This window comes from Kwoniella dejecticola, chromosome 3, assembly GCF_000512565.2.
Source record: "Kwoniella dejecticola CBS 10117 chromosome 3, complete sequence".
Lineage (NCBI taxonomy): Eukaryota > Fungi > Basidiomycota > Tremellomycetes > Tremellales > Cryptococcaceae > Kwoniella > Kwoniella dejecticola.
The window spans coordinates 1,549,057-1,567,539 of record NC_089303.1 but is presented as its reverse complement, the minus strand read 5'-3'; the positions used below and the strand labels follow the sequence as shown (position 1 = coordinate 1,567,539).

Below are 18,483 nucleotides of genomic sequence, written 5' to 3'. Positions count from 1 at the left end.
TAGGGTAGGGTACAGTACTTTGACCCGTCCCATTGCTGTTCACGCTGCATCTCATAACCGACAATCTGTATCTATACATGCATCATACACTTGATCGTTTCTAAGCTAATGACAGAGCAAACGGTACATCTAGACAGCATCTATGTTATATCTTGTAAATAATCTATATACAGTGGACACTGCTACTTGAAGTCAGCACATTTTCCGTAAAGTATACACAAGCACGATTCCGATTATAAATGGTGATGTTTAGGTCGACAGAGTAATGCGAGATGCAGAGTGTGTGCATTCGCGAGGGATCACGAGTATCTGGAGAAGATACTGGTCCCATAACCTAACGATTCTATCTCCCTCATAGCTTCTTGGAGGTTGTTATGGAAATGCGTTGGGCCAAGCTGTGATCATGGGCATCATCAGCCACTGAGAAGACTGAGGCAAGAAAGGGCAACAAGGAAAGAACGATTTCGACTCACAAGATCGGTAAATCCTACAATTCTGAATTTATCGATCTGACCCGGTTTAATAGATGCGAAATGGACCCCGACGCCCCTTTCGGTGTAAGCTTTGCTGAGGTCGAAGAGGATTTGCATGGCCCTGACGGAAAAATACGAAATATGATTATTCGTCAACATCACGATAGCTTCAATGGTGCAATGCAGTGTCGTTATACACTCTACTCACGAAGCGTCAATCTCTTGGACTTCACCCATGTGCATGATCAGGGCTTTGGCGGATTCTCGTCTTGGCGCATCGGACGGATGAGATTTGCCGTGACCATACAATTCAAGCTGAAAAATTTAGACGAGTCAGCTTGGAGGTCCATCGTGTGCGTGCATATCGTAATGCAAGAAGACCGGGGACAGAGGGGGAAAGTCGGTTTGATCAGGGAAATCGACGGGCGAGGGGAAGGAGGGGGAAGGAGGGGGAAGGAGGGGGAAGGAGGGGGAAGGAGGGGGAAGGAGGGGGAAGGAGGGGGACGAGAGGGGGACGAGAGGGAGGAGATAGAACGAGGCGGGACGAGGCGGAACGAGGTGGGACGAGGCGGGACGAGCGGGAAAGGGGACGCGGGAGGAGAACGACGAAGCAGACGAGAGCAGGGAGAAGTAGGGTGGTGCTTTGAGGCAAGGCAAAACAAGAAGCAAAGGCAAGGAAGAGCTTCAGGATTGTCATTAAGGGGGACAGAAAACTTACCCTTCGTAGTCGCTCTTTCAATTGACCAGTATTAGCGAAGCTCAGACTCTCCCTGATCCTGACTACGAGTACACCCGGTATTTCTTCTTGGGCATTCTCGTCCTCGTCAATAGGGGCCCATTGATCTGAATCCGGTAATCTGCCTATGATTTGGATCCTCGGTTGCGATGATTTCTGAACTACCAATATCAATGATAACACCACTGAAGCTACTAGACCGATCTGTGATCGACACGTTGACATATATCAGCAAGTGAGCGATCCACTGATGGTAGAAGCGGATCTGAGCTGTGCGGAATTGTGCACTCACCTCCATGGAGAAGAACAGAGTTAGGATGAACGTTCCGGTCATTTGCATGAAATCGGTCCAAGCTTTCATCTTGTAAAAATACATGATTTCGTGAGGTGCTTCAGCGAGAACTATTCGAAAGCCAACTTCAATTCAACGAGCTTCGAGTGAAAGATGGTAGATCTCAGCTTACTGCTGTACACGACAAGCGTAATGATGACGGCCAATGTAGCCTGGAGGAAGTCCGTCAGCCTAAGCTGTTCGCAAAGAAGGGACACAAGGCTCACTTTAGGTAGAAAGTATAAGTAGGGCAGTAAGAAATAGATCGCTAGAATCATAGTGGCACTGGATATCATGCTTGACATTTGGGTTCTCCCGCCGGTCTGCCCGTTCAAGCGAGATCCTACGCCAACATTGAATGATCAGCGGAACGGACACGTGGAAGACCTATCGTGCTTTACTCTAAACTTACGAGTGATAGATCCGAATATAGGTATACATCCCGTGACAGTCAAGAACGAGGAAGCGAGATTTGTAGCACCTACAATGTGTCCTTGTCAGCTACACCTCCTGGATGGAGGAACAGGAACAGCTGACAAGCTCACCCAGAGCTACTAATTCCCTATTTGGACTGACAGCGTATCCGTACTTCATAGCATTCTCCCTCGCAGCAACGATGGAATCAACCACTCCGATAACGGCGGAGACGAAAGCGGTAGGAAGCTATTTTAGCTGTCAGCTTCCCTCTTCACTCATTACAGGCAATCAGAAACGACGTACGGTATAGTTGAAGTATTTGAGTGATCTCTTATTGATAGGCCAGCCAAACGGTAATGCAGCTTCTCCCTTGATTTGACCTAGGATATCTATGCCTTTCGCATCCCATCCCAATACTCCCGAAAGTATCGTTGAGGTGACGCATAGTACCAAGATTTCGGGTATGTACCTCACCCATGTCCCCCCAGGCCTTTTGACAGCCTGTTGTTTGACCACTCTAGCTAGAATCAGGAATGCCAAAGAGGTGAAACTGAGGATCATGGTTGGCTTGTTGACGTGGTCGAGGTGTTTCAGCGTATATATCAGTTTTTGTAATGGCAGAGTGGGTGGATCTTCTGCTGTTTCCGGATGTGCCAGTACATGCTCCATGCCTAGCATCGGGACCATCTGCGCGATAAAGATGATCTAGGTGGAAGTCTCAGTAATGTAAGTCTCAGTAATGTAAGGGGGCGGATCGTTAGGTAATGGAACGATAAACTCACTATACCGACTGCAGTGATGAAGCCGTGTAGCAGCGCTCTGGATAGAACGACATCTAAGAAGCCGAGACGCAGAAGACCGAGGATGCTGGTAATCAGCCCAATCTACCATGAATTGTAGTATCAGCAACAGCTTGACTCCGCGAGACGATCGAGAGACTGAGTAAAATCACTCACTTGAAAAGTGGTTATGACGGACAAAGCGGCTGCGTCCAGTCCAGGGTGTTTAGGCTTATGATGCGGATCACCAAAAACCGCATCTTGTATCATCTGACCCATCAACAGCGACAGAGAGGCTTCCGGACCGATAGACAATTGACTAAAACATTGGCGGAGGAGACTCAGACCGGAATCTATCGGAGAGCGTTGATTGTCTTGCGACTCACCGACATGTCCCCAATGCTCCATACGCTAATGCAGGGACCGCCGTTGACCACAGACCTGCTAAGGGACTCAGTCTAGCCAGACCACTAGCGTACGACATAGACTGAGTATGACGAAGTTTGGTCAGCTCATGCTCCCGAGTGTGATTGCGAGAGAGGGGACTCGCCTGTGGGATAAGTAGACATGCCACCGATAGACCGGCTACTAAATCGCCAGAGAACCTGAATGAGTATAGGTATAAGCCTCAAGGCCTATTCAAGGTGAACGCAAGGACACAATCAAACGGAGGTGAGAATCGCACTTACAGTGACCAGGAATAATTCGGTAACCACTCCGTTATCGGCACATAATACTTTGATCTCTGCTTCAACTTCGCCAGCGTTGCACTTGTCTTCCTCTGAGGTTGTCTATGGGATGTACCAGTACTATCTTTGATTGACCCATTTTCACTTGGATTCCAGCTACGTGCAGGTGCCTTGGCGTGCTCGATTAAGAGCGGAGTGTTCTCGTTCATACCCATACCCATTGTCGATGATCCAGCTGTCGAAGAAGTGGTTTCGTCGTTCACTCTGGAGAATAAGACTGCTGAGAGATTGCGCGGGATAGAGGAATCTGTTGAGAGGTTTTCATCATTCGCTGACATGGCGTCGAGCGTTTCCAGGTATCACCAATATACTTCAAGCTTCAGCCTTGTGGACGTGTGTTCTTGCAGGTCGTTATTTGAGTTCGATTCGGTGATGCAATTCAAAACTGTCTAGCTTGAAACGTGAAAGTGATAGTGGTGATAAAGCGATGGTTTCTTGTCCTGTCGCATATGCCTCGATCCTGCTACAAACAATCCTGTATGACGATGATGAGCATCTGAATGGAATCGGTGGTAGAGTATATGTGCTTGGTGTGAATAAGTGGAACAGATAACAAGGATTGGGTTCAGTAAGTTTGCCGTCTGAGCGTGTTTTATGTTTACTGGTAAATTGTGATGCATGCTGTAATGCTGTAATCGCCTAACTCGCGTATTTGCACCCTGGCTGTAATCCGCACCAAATCCGCTAACGGCCTTCCCCGATGACAGGCTGTGGTAAAGTTAAGCTTAATTCGAAGGGCGTCTGTCTGCCAGTCAGAAAAGGTTGATTTCGATTCATGTTCTGCTCTGGCACACATCCTCGAACCCCTTGAATGTGCATGAAGTGTAAACATGATGCATGTCTCATCGTATATCATGGTCCATATACTTCTTCTCTCTTTCGTTCTCACCATGTCTCAGCCGAAGTTGCCCTAGAGTCCACCGAGGAGATCGGTCAGACCTGTACCTTCCAACAAGCCCTTGAGATCCTTAGTGATATCACCGGAACCACCGCTGGCCATCAAAGCGTCCAATCTCACTTGGACGATCTGGAGCATGTTGTTCTCGTCCTTGTTATTCTTGTTGTTCTTGTTGTTCTTGTTTCCACCCTTATTGCCATTCCCATTTCCGTTGCCATTGCCGCTGCCATTGTCCGCGTTTCCACCTTCAGACGATTGCGCCTAAGAGCAGTACTTCAAGTCAACACGTAGTCCTTCATCTTCATTAGCAAAAAGATACTCACACCAGCAGTCTCTGCTTCTCCAGCGGCAGACACGGTAGCAGTGGCAGTCTCGGTAGCTTCGGTCGCGGCAGTCTCAGTAGCGGTAGATTCTTCAGCAGCAGCTAATTCGGTAGCATTGGCTGTGGCTCCTTCAACGGCGGCAGTTTCGGTAGCAGGGGCGGTAGCTTCTTCAGCAGCTCCAGCAGTCTCGGTCGCACCAGCAGTTTCTCCACTCGCAATTTCAGTGGCGTTGGTAGCAGCTGAACCTTCAGCAGCAGCGGTCTCGGTGGCGTTTGCAGCAGCGGTCGTCTCAGCAGCGGTCGCAGTAGCCTATGCCATCGATTTCAGTCAGCCTTGTCCTTGTGATGTCACAGCGTATATTCACTTCGTGATTGTGAGATGGATGGGGGAGGAATCCGCTCACTTCTGCCATAGCTTCATGAGCATTTCCAGTAGCAGTCTCCACTGCGCTCGCTTCTGCAGCAACATCGGTAGCACTAGTAGCGGTGGCTGCGGCTTCTCCTAAGCCAGCTTCGGTAGCAGTGGCTGTCGATTCTGCTGTCCCAGTAGCTGAACCTTCGCCTTCAACAGCTGCTGTCTCCGTCGCGGTAGCTTCCTCGGAGGCTGTTACCGTAGCTTCGGCCTGACTCACAGAGTCTTCATCAGCATGAGCCTGAGAGTGTGACCAGTCTTAGATGTGAAGACAGAGACTTACAGCTTCACCTTCAGCAGCAGCAGCGGCTGTCTCAGTCGCCGCCGCCTCAGCTCCGGTGACAGTGGCAGGAGCGACTGCCCCATCTCCTTCGACGCTGACAGTCTGGATGGAAGCTGTTCCGTCTTCGGCAGTCGCAGTAGCAGCAGCAGTAGCGTGTGCCTCAGCCTGAATAACGCCAATCATAGTCAGTCTCTCTTCTATTCGTTCCGAATATCACTCATAGAAGGAGCGATACGAGACTTACAGTAGCCTCCGCATTGGCAGCTTCAGTAGCGGTGGCTTCAGCGTCAGCAGCTTCGGTGGCTGTAGCTTCGCCCTCTGCACCAGCAGCCTCGGTAGCTGTAGCTTCACCTTCCGCTGCAGTCTCTGTGTCTGTAGCTGTGGCTCCTTCTTCGGCTGTACCACTTCCCGCCTCAGCCTCAGCCCCAGCATCGGTAGCTTCAGACGCGGCGCCGCTGTCGGTGGCTGTAGCTTCCGCTTCCGCTCCAGCGGCATCGGTAGCAGTAGCACTTTCAGTGGCTTCGGCGGCAGCAGCGGTGTCTGAAGCCGTGGCAGTCGCAGTGGCAGTGGCTGCAGCAGCCTCATCGTCTCCAGCCTATTAAACACACCGATGTCAGCTCATTCAATGCCAGTTCATGACAGCCTCGGCAGAAGGATGGGTCTGCGTGGCAGAGATCCAGACAGGGGGGAAAGATGATAGCTCACATCGCCAGCTACACCTCCGGCTACGCCTCCAGCTACCGCACCCCCAGCAACCCCAGCAGCAGCTCCTCCAGCTACTGCTCCTCCATTTCCACCTCTGTTCCTACCTCCTCTCCCATTGCCATTTCTGTTCGTTGTTCGTCCTCGACCGCCTCCTCTGCCACCACCTCCACCGCCACCTCGTTGTCTTTCAACCTAAATCGGAGCTCGTAGTCAGGATGGCTATCCACCTCATCGGAAAATGCCGAAGCAAGGAGAATTATTTGACTCACGATTCGAAGATTATTTGAGTCTCGCTTGACGGTCGTGCCCTGATCAGGTGTCCAAAGACATATATGAAGTATTAGCAGCAAATCAGTGCGTTCTGGAGGCAGGGGCGGACGAGGCAGGGCCGAAGAAGAAAGCCATGACTCACCGAGAAAGTGGTAGCTAAATCGCTCATCAACAAGCCTTGATCATGGTGTCGCTTGATACCACGCTGCAAAGCCCTTTTGAGGTTATCGTTGCCATTATTGGCTTGGGGCAAGACCAGACCTTGAGCAAGGAAAGGTAAGATCAAAAGGAGGGTGAAAAGCTGAGTTATGTTGGTCATTGTGTATATCTGGTGAACAAATGACTAAGATCGAGTGCCTTCGCAAATGGCGACGAGAATAAACCGGCGACAATGAGAATAAGACGACGAGGGGCACGAAAGATGCCCAACCTGTTGGACCTGTTCCGACGATTTATCGAAAGACAACCTTGCTCCGAGATTTTGAGGAGTTAACCGATGTTTTGTAATTCGAAGACAGGTGAAAACGAAGATTTGCAGAATAAAGAGGATCAACCTCGAAAGTAATTTTGCGATAAAAGAGGCAAGAAAGGCGAAAGAAATGGCCGAGCAGAAATGAAGCAAGTCAATTGCTTGAGGGGAAAAGACGTCAGATTGTCGGACGGCGTGGAGCTTTATATATTGTATTCATCTGAATCTGATTTCGTCGAAGAGAAAGTTGTAGCGGTGAGTTGTAAGGGAATGAAATTGTTGTCAAGGAGATCGGGGCGAGGCAATGCATCTGGTATCCTTTTCACACATCAGCAAAGACTTAGCGTCTTCGTTACCATGTCAGCGAGATCTGGTCGGTCGTCACTGGAGATGGGTGACATTCACATGCATCTCGATCTTCGTATCTCATCATCTAGTAGTCGGCGTCGACAGGGAACAGTCAGCTGCAAAGCAATGGGATATTCCGTAGTACCGTTGTCAAGGTGAATTAGCCCATGTTAGCTGTTAGTGCGGAACATTCCGTGATCGAGTAGTATGTGAGACGTTCGCGACGGGAGACTCTGCCTCTCTCTCCAGATCTCATGCAATGACAGTCCTCAGTGATACGAACTAAGGTGGTCGGTGCTCAGCAACGATAGATTGTCGTCGCGAAGTCATCAAACCTGACGCGAGACTGGACAATTGTAATGTCTGAGTTGATAGCGTCATTGTGTCCACTCTGATGTCCAATTCGACGTCGTGACTAGTGTACGTGGTCCTCGACTGCCAATCGATCGTTGTGCTCTGCGGACACTCGCGGATTACTTGATCAGCAGTCATTGCGCTGAGACGTCGCGCGCGTCCATCACGATCAAATCAGCCGATGCTCGTGTCGTGATGCGAAGCGGACTCACGAGACCTATGTATACATATCTCTGATGGATCATCGAGCAGTGCTTTTGACAAGAACGGTAATTAGGTAGCAACGAAGATCATGTTGATGATCGCTCGACGCCATTGTATTCTAGCTTAAACGGCTGTTAGTCCGAATCGCGCTTTCAGCCGACCTTGAAATGAAAGTAAGGCACTCGTCCGCCGCGTTTAAGCGATCTCGAAAGTCTCTTTTGTTCGTTCGAACGAACTGAACGACGCTTTCTTATTGTACTTTTGTCAATTGAATACGAATGAGTAAAGCTCCCTCCAAATCTCTCATGCAGACGTCCCTGATGACAACTGAAATTGGGGCACGCGGTCCATGTGCGTCCCGCACGGATCACCAAATCGACGATTCGAGGAATTATCCCGCTTAGAACAATGACAAATGTTGAACTTGAAGAAACACACAAAACACTTTGTCCGTTACATCCAACTCGAAACAATAAGCTTAAGATTGTCGGAACTACCGAATCATGAAACATTCAGCAGGGGTAAAAGGGAACTCTCGGAACACAGCTTTACTCGTATGTACGATCAAGGAACGTTAGAACAAAAAGGTTATTCTCGTTGAAGGATGCAAAGTAGAGGAATGATCGCCTTTGACCGATCAATGTTTTAGCTCGGTGTATAACCCAAAAGTTGATTGTATCCAATAACAAGACGTTCGGTACACGCACAATCGAAAATACACAAGACAATCCAATACGACACACAGAGTACACGTACAACGATGACACACACAATAACACATACATCAAAAAAGCAAAAAGCAAACACGTCCATCAGGCATCATTTCTTATTAACCTTACTTTGCCACCCCCTGACTCAACTTGACTTGACAGGTAACGTCGTAACATCATCATGGGATGCATCTCATCAAATCAAAGTGAACGACTACGAGGATGTTTTATTGTTCTCACCTGACACACACTGATGACACAGCTTATTGTTCTTTTGCAGTCAATCATCGACACACACCCTGTCATCTGTTCAACACAATCCTCTGCTTGTTCAAGTGCAAATCCTCTATAAAGGCATCTCATCAGAAGCGGCAATCGATCAATCTCTCGATTCTACCTTCTCTCTTCTTCTGCCGAGTATCTTCTACGTCCTGACGCTCTTACGAAACTCCTACTTACTTACCCCTTAGGAGTTTTCCCAGACACAGTTGAAAGTCGCTTGTACTTGACCCACCTGTCCTCGTCCTCGTCCTGTATACACGCGATAGATCGACATCAAAACCATACTGATCTATCGGGTTGATTCAACCCATCTGTACCGATCGACTACGTTTGTACCTGCACGCCTTTACCTCAAGGCTATTCCGCCCAATATGCCTCCTTATAGAAATACAAGATCATCCTCGAATTCCCATCCCCCTTCCAAATCACTTTCTCATCTTCCCCTTCGTTCATCTAACAACAAGAATAAGTATCGAAATCATCCTTTATCCACTCCAAGGCAGCCTTCCACTCAACCTCGTCGCCTTGAGCCAGCTCAGATACCTTTGATTTCACACAGATCGAGTATCCCCATAACCAGTGATTCTACGATTCAACAGCCATCAACCCCCTTACCAATTGATTATTCCAATTCCACCTTTTCGTTCTCTTCTCTCTGTTCACCACCACGATATACGAAAGATTCAATCAGTCTTCAAGATCCGAGAACGGATTCAGACGATAGAGGTCTTCGGTCTTCAATCTCCTCCTCGAGCTGCTCACAACGACCTCTGGCCATACCTCGTCTGACAATCAATCAGCATATCGAAAATACATCGTACACTTTGTTAAGCCCCACAAGACTACCCCTCTTCGCCTGTCCTCTGTTCGGCCAGCAATTTCGACCAACAACGACTGCAGAGATGGTCTTCCAATCTCACGTCCTTTCGGCAAAAGTCCAAGTCGACTTCGAGAATGACGGAGTCATTGATATGCTAGGCGGGCCAAACACTGGGTGAGTGACATTCGCCCATACAGTCCACTCAGCATGCCGGATGCGATATTATGTTGCCACCTGGTCATCATGGCTTGTTCGGTTTCGGCCGTAACATGTGCGCCTTGGGGGGTGATCGTGTGATTGATTGGTAGTCAAAGGAGATGATGCGACTTGTGTGTGTATTTGATGGAATCGCGGAGAGCTGATTCGATTCTTCCTATACACACACAGCACAAGCTATTCATTGCCCGGACACATCATCATATCCTTACCCGCTTTACCCGCTCCCTTGGAAGGCAGACTTCGTGAAGTCAAGGATCTAAAGCTTGTCATGGAGGGCAAATCGGAATTCTGGGATGACCACGGTAAGTCATACAATCCAAGTGTAGGCTCGGAGGCATTTTCAGCTGACATGATGCAAATGGCGGTTCATAGGTCGATATACTCCGATGCGACTTCACACAACTACCCTCACATTAGCTACTCCTTCAAACCCACTCCTTCTCCCCTCGCACGATCCCGCTCGACCGGGTGCTCAAAGGATCAAGCTTGCCGTGGCATTCGATTTGCGATTACCTGGATGGTTGCCTCCCTCTCACGATTCCGAAATGACCACGATTTCTTATGGCGCAATTGCCCATTGTACCATCGGCTGGACGGAACCAGCTAGCACGACGTACGCGGCGCCAAGTATGGCTTCCTCTTCTTCATCATCACCTTCAATGCACAGCGAAATTTCCATGGAAAGCATCCTTCCTATGCGATCCACTATTATGAAGACTAAATCCGCCAAGCCGTTCGATTCAATATTCGGTAATCACTCATTGCTCGCCAAATCTACCGAGAAGACATGCTCAGTCTGGTCTCCTTTCAGCCTCCAAAGGCATAGATTGCCCTCTGCAATAGGTACTACGGCTCAAGATCGAACGGAACGCCACTTCACGCTCAGACCGGAAGCAGATAGTACCAGTCCGGTAGAATGCGTGGTCACTGTTCCTGATTGGGTTGATGTCAACGGTGAAGAGAAGAGTCTCAAAGTCAGCTTGCGGGTCAGGGCGAGACGAAATGCTATCGAACCGCAATCAATGCTCGTCGATTCCACTAATCAGAGTACTGTTTCATCAGATCTATCGGCCTCTACTGCCACATCCTCGTCAGCTAGCGGATCTGGTTCCCCGCTGACCGAAGGAGGCTCAAGAGAGTTGGAATCTGTGCCCATGGAACGACAAGGTGCAGGGTCATTGGGCAAAAAAGCCGAGGATGAAATGCTGACTCATATCCTTGAGCTCGGCATGGAGGTAGAAGAGACTGAGAGATACTCGTGAGTCAGCTCTCAAGGTGGGGAGACCAGCGAACTGACAAATGTGCTTCAGGTCAACACCATCTCAGTCCTTCACATCGTCCTTCCCTTTACCAGCCGAACAACCTACTCGGAACTCTTCTCAACATCAATTGATCTCACCTCGATGCAATTACGCCGATGGCGGCTTCCTTGGCTACGACGATCGACCTTTCAAGGGAATGAGAACAAGACAATGCCTCTTGACGGATGATGGGAATCAGCGCAACTTTTTCTTCGCCGACAAAGGTTTAGGCCTCGGTGAGAAATGGAGAAAAGTGAATATTGTTCTTCCGATGCCAAGCCTCGATTCCGGAAAAGGGTTAAATACGAGACCTCAGCCCGAAATGGATGGTCCTTTCCTGCGTGTCAGACATGATCTGAAAATTAGGGTGGTTTGCAAGAACGGTAACTCCGATGACACGGTCAGTACAGCTTCTCTCTCGATTTTGAGAAGTCTCATGAAACTGACTCGTGCTTCTCTCTGTAGCAAGTGGTCATCCTATCTACACCAATAAAATTCGGTACTCGTCCATCGACAATGCCTAGCAATAAGGAGAAGCCAGCTCCACTGCCAGCATACATCCAGCTTTTCCACGAGAACGGCGAACAGAGGGAAGGCGATCCTCTTCCTTTGTACAGCAAGTCTGACGCAATTTCACCTACAGCATCGAGTCGAGCAGTACCTGAGTCGCCTACTCCATCATACGCTTCACTGTATCCTCTGACAGCCAGACCATGCTCTTCGCGATCACCCTCACCATCAAGCTACTCAGAATCATCCAGCTCGTCGAGTCTCGGAAGAAGAGACAGAAGCTCTTCGCCTTCGCCATCTTCCGAAGATGAACCCATGGATATCGATGATCAAGTCATATCGTCGGACGATGACTCCGTGCGAAATGCTCAATTGACGCCGAATACGAATATGAACGCCAACAGTAGAAAGGCTGCTAGGACTCTACCAAGAGCAGTCAGAGCCATGGCTTAAATGAGTGAAAGTAGACCAGTCGTTCTATTTGCCATACTTCTTGTGTTTTGCTTTCTTCTTTTGTGTTTCTTTGGCCGTAGCTTGTCATTCATTATAATACCTTGTTGTATCATACTTATCTCGCATCTGTATTTTGTATCTCTATTGATCCTTGACTGATTTCATTTCGTGTGCATACATATTCCTACCAGGCGTTCTCGGCGTCATGAGATACGGTATGCATAGTACAGTAAGAGTATGGGGTAACTACGTTACGGGATTGAGTCTGAGCTACAGTATACGAACTTACGAACGCCGTGAAGACCATTTGTTTCTAGGGATCCTCCTGCTGGGCCCTGAGCAACAGATGCTGAAAATCAGGATGACCGGTATATGGAGGCTTGATATTCCCGCAAGCTATGTCTTTTCCAAGTCTCAACATAGCCACGAACTCTTCTGAATCAGGTAGAGGTAGACGTTGCCAGTAATCTGGGAAGTCTCGTTCCCTGCGGTTGGTGATTCGAGGGCAAGAACGATGGCATCAGTATGGGTATCATGAGTGTTACTCTAGACAACTGGACAGTTGGGCAAAATACATGTAGATGTAGATGATATGATCAAGAAGGAATCGCAGTTTTTTACATTGGGATACTCACTTATCGACCGACCTTATATCACAAAGCCCAAGCCCATATCGAACATAAGCAGCTTCATCAACGAGCAATGCGACGTGCAATATATCCGTAAGAAGCCCGTAATCAGCGTGCCGAAAACCGATGATACGGAGGTATTTCTTATCGTCTGAGTCGTCGTAGATGATATGTCCGGCGGTGACGTCGTTGTGCATTAGGCCGTGCATGTGGATCGTCTTGTATGTATCGTAGAGCATGGTCCTTTACATAGTAGAAAAACAGGAACTTCGTCAGTTCGGCAGAAGCACACCCAAGGACAAGGCAAAGCAACGTGTCAGAGGTGCAAGAGGTGCAAGTCGTACGGTGGCGATTTGACATCCAGACACAGATCGAGCTCGACTCACGCCCAATCGGCACTCATCTCGAAATACCCCGGCCCAAGTCCCTGCCCCACATATTCCGTGACTATCGCCAAATAATCATACTCGTCCTCGTCCTCGTCTCCCTCTTCAGGATACTCTTGAGCTATGTATACCCCGAAGAAGTTTGGCACGATCGTACCCTGAAGATCCTTCAACGGGCCCATATAATTGTCTTCCTCCTTCAGGGCGTGTTTGTGTATATCGTTGGGATCAACGTATTCGTCATAAGTGGGATTCAGACACGGCGGCTGGGAAACATAGACGATCTGAAAGACGACTTTGCCGTAGATGGGGTGTTGGGCGATCCAGAAATCGTATAATGATCCGGAGGCTAGGTAGTCTATCAAATGGAGGTTTGGTACGGTTCCAGGTGCCGAGTCAGACGTAGACGAAGACGCAGGGGCAGAGGCAGAGGCAGGGCTCTTGTCGTTGTCGGTATTGATAGTCGCAGTTGCAGTTGCTTCGACCTGGACACCCTGCGTGTGCGGCTCGTTGTCGTTACTCTGAGTCTGAGAAGGAGTACATGGTGAAAACAGTCCCGATGCCGCTACCGATGTTGATTCAGTCGGTGGTATCGCTCGTGTCGCTTGTGTCGCCGGTGGAAAGACTGAACGAGGATGAAGATTGAATAATGTGCCGCCGCAGACTCGCGTTCGACCCCTCTGGTCTTTGCCTGGTGCGAAGCTGATTTCGAAGGACATGGTGTCGACCAGGAATGAAACAAGCGTAATTCAGACAGATAAAGCTCAAAGGGACGTGTGATTAACGTTAGTAGATGGTGTGAAAGATGAAGGCGAGGTATTTCTCTTTGTCTGCGTAGTGCGTACGTGAGTTGACGGAAAAAGAGACACAGTCAGACTCGATCAACGATAATCGTACTTCGGTTGAGAGCACGACCAAACTTATGAGACACAGACACAGGCTTCGCATGTCAGTAAGTAGTCGTACAATCAGAAGTCGGACGGGTTTTCGTACTCGCGAACTTGTATACATGATACGTCATACGCTTACGGATCGACCCGGTTGAACAGACAGACACACAGACAATTTACTTGTTTTTGTTGAACAGCTTCCCCCATTACTATCATCGCTCTCCCTTTACAACTTAGGTACCTGTGATGGCAAGACCAATTAGCACTTGCTCTACATACGGAGACAATCGCAACCTAGGCTTCAGTCCAAGTCGAACTCACTCTCAACGTCTTACTGACCATCATCGCTCCCCAAACTGCGAAGATGATAGCTGCCAAATGCACTTCTCCCCAACCGCCTTTCTCGCCCCACAACAATTTCCTACCAAAGGGCACATCGGAAGTACCTCTGGCGGCGCCTACGTACCAGTCGTTCTTCACCCAGAGAGCCATCATGGAGGTCAAGAACAGACTCGAGGGGATTGGAAGACCTTCGAAGTATTTGGATTTACCGGAGGCGTCAGAGGGGATCAAAGCGACCGTAGCGTTGAATCTTGCCAATCTTGCTAGTCCACAAGAAACAAATAAGAGTAAAGCCAAAGTATCCAAGGGAGTTCGAAGACCTAAAGTGAAAGCGAGAGTGGCAGGAGCGACACCGAAGGAGACCAAGTCGGCAAGGGAATCCATCTCTTGGCCTAACATGGATCCACCTCCCATCCATCTAGCTACTTTTCCGTCGAGAGCGTCGAAGCCGAATCCAAGGATAGGAAGTAAGTGGGCGAAATATAGAGTTGATATGGCCTCGGCGGGAGGGGTTTTGACGTTCGAAGCGAGGATTAGGTATCGGGCGGAAGAGAGGATAGATAGGGTCCCGCAGACTCCGTTCATGATGGTAATCAAGTCGGCGAGACGGAATTGACTGATGAGTAAGAAATGGTATCAGCGAAGCACTATCTATCTGGACTAGGAGACTCTCAGAACGGAAACAATAAGTCCTTGACAGGCATTCGTCGGAGTACAGACGTCCAATGCTGAAGTTGAATCCATCACATCAAGAGGTACTCACCGGACAAGGGAGAAATGCCCATCATCATTTTTGTATTGTTGTAGGAGCTTCTTTTTCTCTTCGGTGACGGACATGGCTGTGGTCTTTGTTGCTATAGCTGGTGTTATTAACGCCTGGTATGCTGACAGGGGTCGTGTCTGTCGAAGGAGGAATGTGGCTGATTCTGATTAGATGATTAGAAGAGAGGATGAGATGACGCTCATGCATCATTTGAGCATTTGAGCATTTGTTTCATCCTTCCTTCCTTGTACACGTTGTTTGGTGCAATCCTAAAAACTCGGATTTGATTCCGGCAACAGACAAAATGATGTCACCCACCGTCAATCCAGTCTTATATGGGGGGGCTGTTTAGTATAGTCAACTTCGGATGCTACACGAGGACGTCGCGAGTGTCTTTTTCAACTGGACTTTTGATTCCGTTCGCGTCTTGACGCCCAGTTGGAATGGATCAACAACAAAAACAACAACAACAACAACAGCAACAAGAACGATAGTAATCGCATCGAAGACCACTTTTATAGCAGTACCATCGCGATACTTCAGCTACATCAGACTCGCCGACAAGATCGAAGCCCGCCTTCCAAAGTCTGGACTGATCGCAGCGGTACGGCTGACCGCATGTCACCACAATGTCGGCTTATTTAGATGAACAGACGCCTCATCTGCGTTCGCTGCACGACCAACTGTCCTTACCGGCTGAAGTGCTTCAGGCGGACTTGGCACGTATAGATGCAGCCATCAAGGGAGTCATCACATCGATCATCAGAGAAAGAGAGGCTCAGGTGGACACTCTGAAAGATGAGATCGCGCAGAACAAGAGAGATGTGTCGAGTTTAGCTAGGGCAGTGGGGGATAAAGGCCGAGATATAGTCGCGCTTAGTAGGCGTGAGAGCTTCGACAATGATGTGAGTCAGCTGGCGTTCAAAAAGAGGAAGCCAATCTGATGTAGACAATCTATGCCCACCAGACTTTGCCAAAACAGCTGGAACGACTGACCAATCAGATGGACCAACTGAGACTTGTGAGCTCCCTGGATCAGTGTGTATTTGGTTGAAAGAGGACTGACTCTGCTTGTAGATCTACGATGAACGACTGCAGCACATACAGAGTGAGTCAGCTATCTGTGCTGCGGCTCTGTCTCAAGCTATAGCTGACGTTTTTTGCACAGAACAACAACTTACGCTCGATCAGCTGGCAGCTCTATTGGGACCCCCTTTTCAGCCTTCGAAGCCTCTTCAGTCCGTAGCTTCTTCGTCCAAACGACCGTCAACATCCGGTAGCGCACCAGTTGGCGAAGTCAAGAAACGAACATCAACGCATACGCTGGCCCAACAGATAGCGGGAGGTAAAGTACCGGATACGTGGTATGACGTCGGGGAAAGCATTAGTGAAGAATTGGACGAAGCGGTTTCCAAAGCGTTAGAAGAGCGTGTAAGCAACTATTCGCCCTTTTCCTCAGTGTTCTGTGGATGAATGTGATTTAGTTGACTTTTTGGCTGGTTTAGAAATCACGCCGGAAAAATCTGTGTCAAACGCTATTCAATCTGATATGGCTTCATTCCGAGCTCGCATTGCCGCCCGTGCCGACATCGTCTCCCCATCATTTTCCGCCTGAACTTCTGCCGGCTCATGAGGAAGAAGAGACCCCCGGAGCATGTAGTTCGTATGAAAGGTTATTGAATCGAGTGATAGCGTCGAATCCGCTCCCACCTGGAGAAGTGGAGGAATGGGGAGAGGTGGAGGATCTGGAAGGCATGGAGAATGTACAGCCGGAAATAGGACTGATAGAGTGGTCTGACGAGTTGACGGAATTATGGAACACAAGAAAAGAAGAACATGAAGCCAGGATACAAGAGCTGTATAATCTGGTGGAACCGTTATGGAGCAGGCTTGAAGTCGATCAAGATACGATGGATCTCTTTGTGGATATGAATAGAGGTAGTGGAGAATCGGTCATAAAAGCTGTAAGGCCCCCTTTGTTTCACACTCAGTCCGAGAGCTCCAGCTAAGGACTTCTACGCGTACAGTATGAAGCGGAATATGAGAGGTTATTAGAGTTGCGAAGGTCTAGCTTGTCGTCTTTCATCGAAAACACACGGAAGGAAATTGATGTACTTCAAACGGAATTGATGCTGAGCGATGACGAGCGAGCGGAATTTGGAGCATTCATAGACGGTCAGTACAGTTTCTTCAGGTGTTCGAAAGATTCTGCATCATCAGGGACTGATGATCTGGTTCTCCTTGTAGACGATTACACGGAGGAATTGTTACATCTGCATGAAGAGGAGATCGAACGGCTTCGAGAAGAAGTGGAATCGAAATCAGCGCTACTGCCTCGAGTTCGAGAATGGCATACCCTAGTAAGGGACGAGGAAGAGCTGGAAAGAAGCGCAAACGATCCGAATAGGTTCAAGATGCGAGGCGGTGCCATGTTGAAGGAGGAGAAAATGAGGAAGAGAGTCACGTTGCTGAAACCCAAGGTGAGCTTGCTGTCTCATAGTTGCGGAGAACATGAGCTCATGGTGATCTTGGGTGCAGATTGAGACGGAACTGCTATCTATGCTACCTCAATGGGAAGAGACCAATGGTAGACCGTTCTTGGTGTCTGGTGAAAGGGTGATAACCAAGATCGAGGAGGAGAAGGAAGCGAAAGAAGCTGCCAAGGAAGCCAAGAAGGTGAGATCGGTCTACTCCTGAATCTGTAAACATAATAACGTTTGCTGAATCAATGTTTTACCACAGAGAGCGAAACAAGGATTAGCACCCGCCAAAATTCTGCCTTCACGTCATACACCCGCTCCGGCAAACCGTTCTGCGATGTCATTGAAACGAGCCGCACCTACCCCGACACCTGCAACGCAGCAGAACAAACGAGCTCGTGGGATACCCGGTAGCGCGGTGTCGTCAAATGGGTACAGGAATGGATCTTCCATCAGACCAATGCACAAGGCAATTCGCTCGGTATCGGCTTCCGTCAGTACGACGTACTCGCAATCTCACTCGCACAATTCTCGTGGGGCAGGAGGAGGAGGAGCCGTCTCCCCTACTCCATTTATGGGCGGAAATAGGCGGATTATGTCGCATTCATCGTCTTTATACTCAAATACCAACTCGAAAATACCGTCTTTGACGATGACGAACGGCGGAGCACCAGGGACGAAAGGAGGGAGCTTGATGATGGGTCTGAGTAAAGATCAAGGACGCAAACCGAAGCCCCGGATGAGCTTCAAACCTCGTCCGTCGGTGTTTCCTAGTATGGCGATTGAGGGGAACAGTTGGGGATTGATAGAAGAGGATGAGGATATTTTCTAGGAAGTCTCGAAGTTTTGGGGAAGTAAGGCATATTGCCATACAAATACGGAGGTGCCGGCTTTCGTTTTCCGCGCCCATATAGGCCATCGCTTAGGAATCACTACGTCGCCCCATTC

General features: G+C 48.9%; 6 protein-coding genes across 6 annotated transcripts; 2 read left to right on the top strand and 4 right to left on the bottom strand.

Moving 5' to 3' along the window:
* Positions 1-299: 299 nt before the first annotated feature.
* I303_102955 (uncharacterized protein) lies at positions 300-3,763 on the bottom strand (the record flags this gene model as incomplete). Its single annotated transcript, XM_065968666.1, has 15 exons — positions 300-395; positions 474-594; positions 682-788; positions 1,192-1,413; positions 1,502-1,611; positions 1,674-1,713; positions 1,768-1,883; positions 1,953-2,021; positions 2,086-2,203; positions 2,261-2,662; positions 2,740-2,841; positions 2,914-3,055; positions 3,123-3,223; positions 3,287-3,341; positions 3,426-3,763. 15 exons carry the CDS (start codon positions 3,761-3,763, stop codon positions 300-302), a joined length of 2,139 nt encoding a protein of 712 aa, XP_065824738.1.
* A 632-nt stretch (positions 3,764-4,395) lies between these two features.
* I303_102954 (uncharacterized protein) lies at positions 4,396-6,694 on the bottom strand (the record flags this gene model as incomplete). Its single annotated transcript, XM_018406299.1, has 8 exons — positions 4,396-4,644; positions 4,707-5,015; positions 5,110-5,328; positions 5,401-5,565; positions 5,645-5,995; positions 6,106-6,297; positions 6,375-6,413; positions 6,518-6,694. The coding sequence occupies 8 exons, from the start codon at positions 6,692-6,694 to the stop codon at positions 4,396-4,398; spliced, it is 1,701 nt and encodes a 566-aa protein (XP_018264793.1).
* Positions 6,695-9,644: 2,950 nt separating this feature from the next.
* On the top strand, positions 9,645-12,045 carry I303_102953 (uncharacterized protein; the record flags this gene model as incomplete). The annotated part of the gene is made up of 5 exons (XM_018406298.1): positions 9,645-9,736; positions 9,950-10,083; positions 10,154-11,039; positions 11,092-11,482; positions 11,548-12,045. The coding sequence occupies 5 exons, from the start codon at positions 9,645-9,647 to the stop codon at positions 12,043-12,045; spliced, it is 2,001 nt and encodes a 666-aa protein (XP_018264792.1).
* A 313-nt stretch (positions 12,046-12,358) lies between these two features.
* I303_102952 (uncharacterized protein) lies at positions 12,359-13,779 on the bottom strand (the record flags this gene model as incomplete). Its single annotated transcript, XM_018406297.1, has 3 exons — positions 12,359-12,530; positions 12,681-12,917; positions 13,061-13,779. The coding sequence occupies 3 exons, from the start codon at positions 13,777-13,779 to the stop codon at positions 12,359-12,361; spliced, it is 1,128 nt and encodes a 375-aa protein (XP_018264791.1).
* Positions 13,780-14,244: 465 nt separating this feature from the next.
* On the bottom strand, positions 14,245-15,129 carry I303_102951 (CDP-diacylglycerol-serine O-phosphatidyltransferase; the record flags this gene model as incomplete). The annotated part of the gene is made up of 2 exons (XM_018406296.1): positions 14,245-14,908; positions 15,056-15,129. The coding sequence occupies 2 exons, from the start codon at positions 15,127-15,129 to the stop codon at positions 14,245-14,247; spliced, it is 738 nt and encodes a 245-aa protein (XP_018264790.1).
* A 555-nt stretch (positions 15,130-15,684) lies between these two features.
* Positions 15,685-18,367, top strand: I303_102950 (uncharacterized protein; the record flags this gene model as incomplete). Its single annotated transcript, XM_018406295.1, has 9 exons — positions 15,685-15,960; positions 16,023-16,076; positions 16,133-16,163; positions 16,224-16,486; positions 16,561-17,019; positions 17,083-17,230; positions 17,303-17,535; positions 17,594-17,731; positions 17,798-18,367. The coding sequence occupies 9 exons, from the start codon at positions 15,685-15,687 to the stop codon at positions 18,365-18,367; spliced, it is 2,172 nt and encodes a 723-aa protein (XP_018264789.1).
* Between the last annotated feature and the right edge of the window lie 116 nt (positions 18,368-18,483).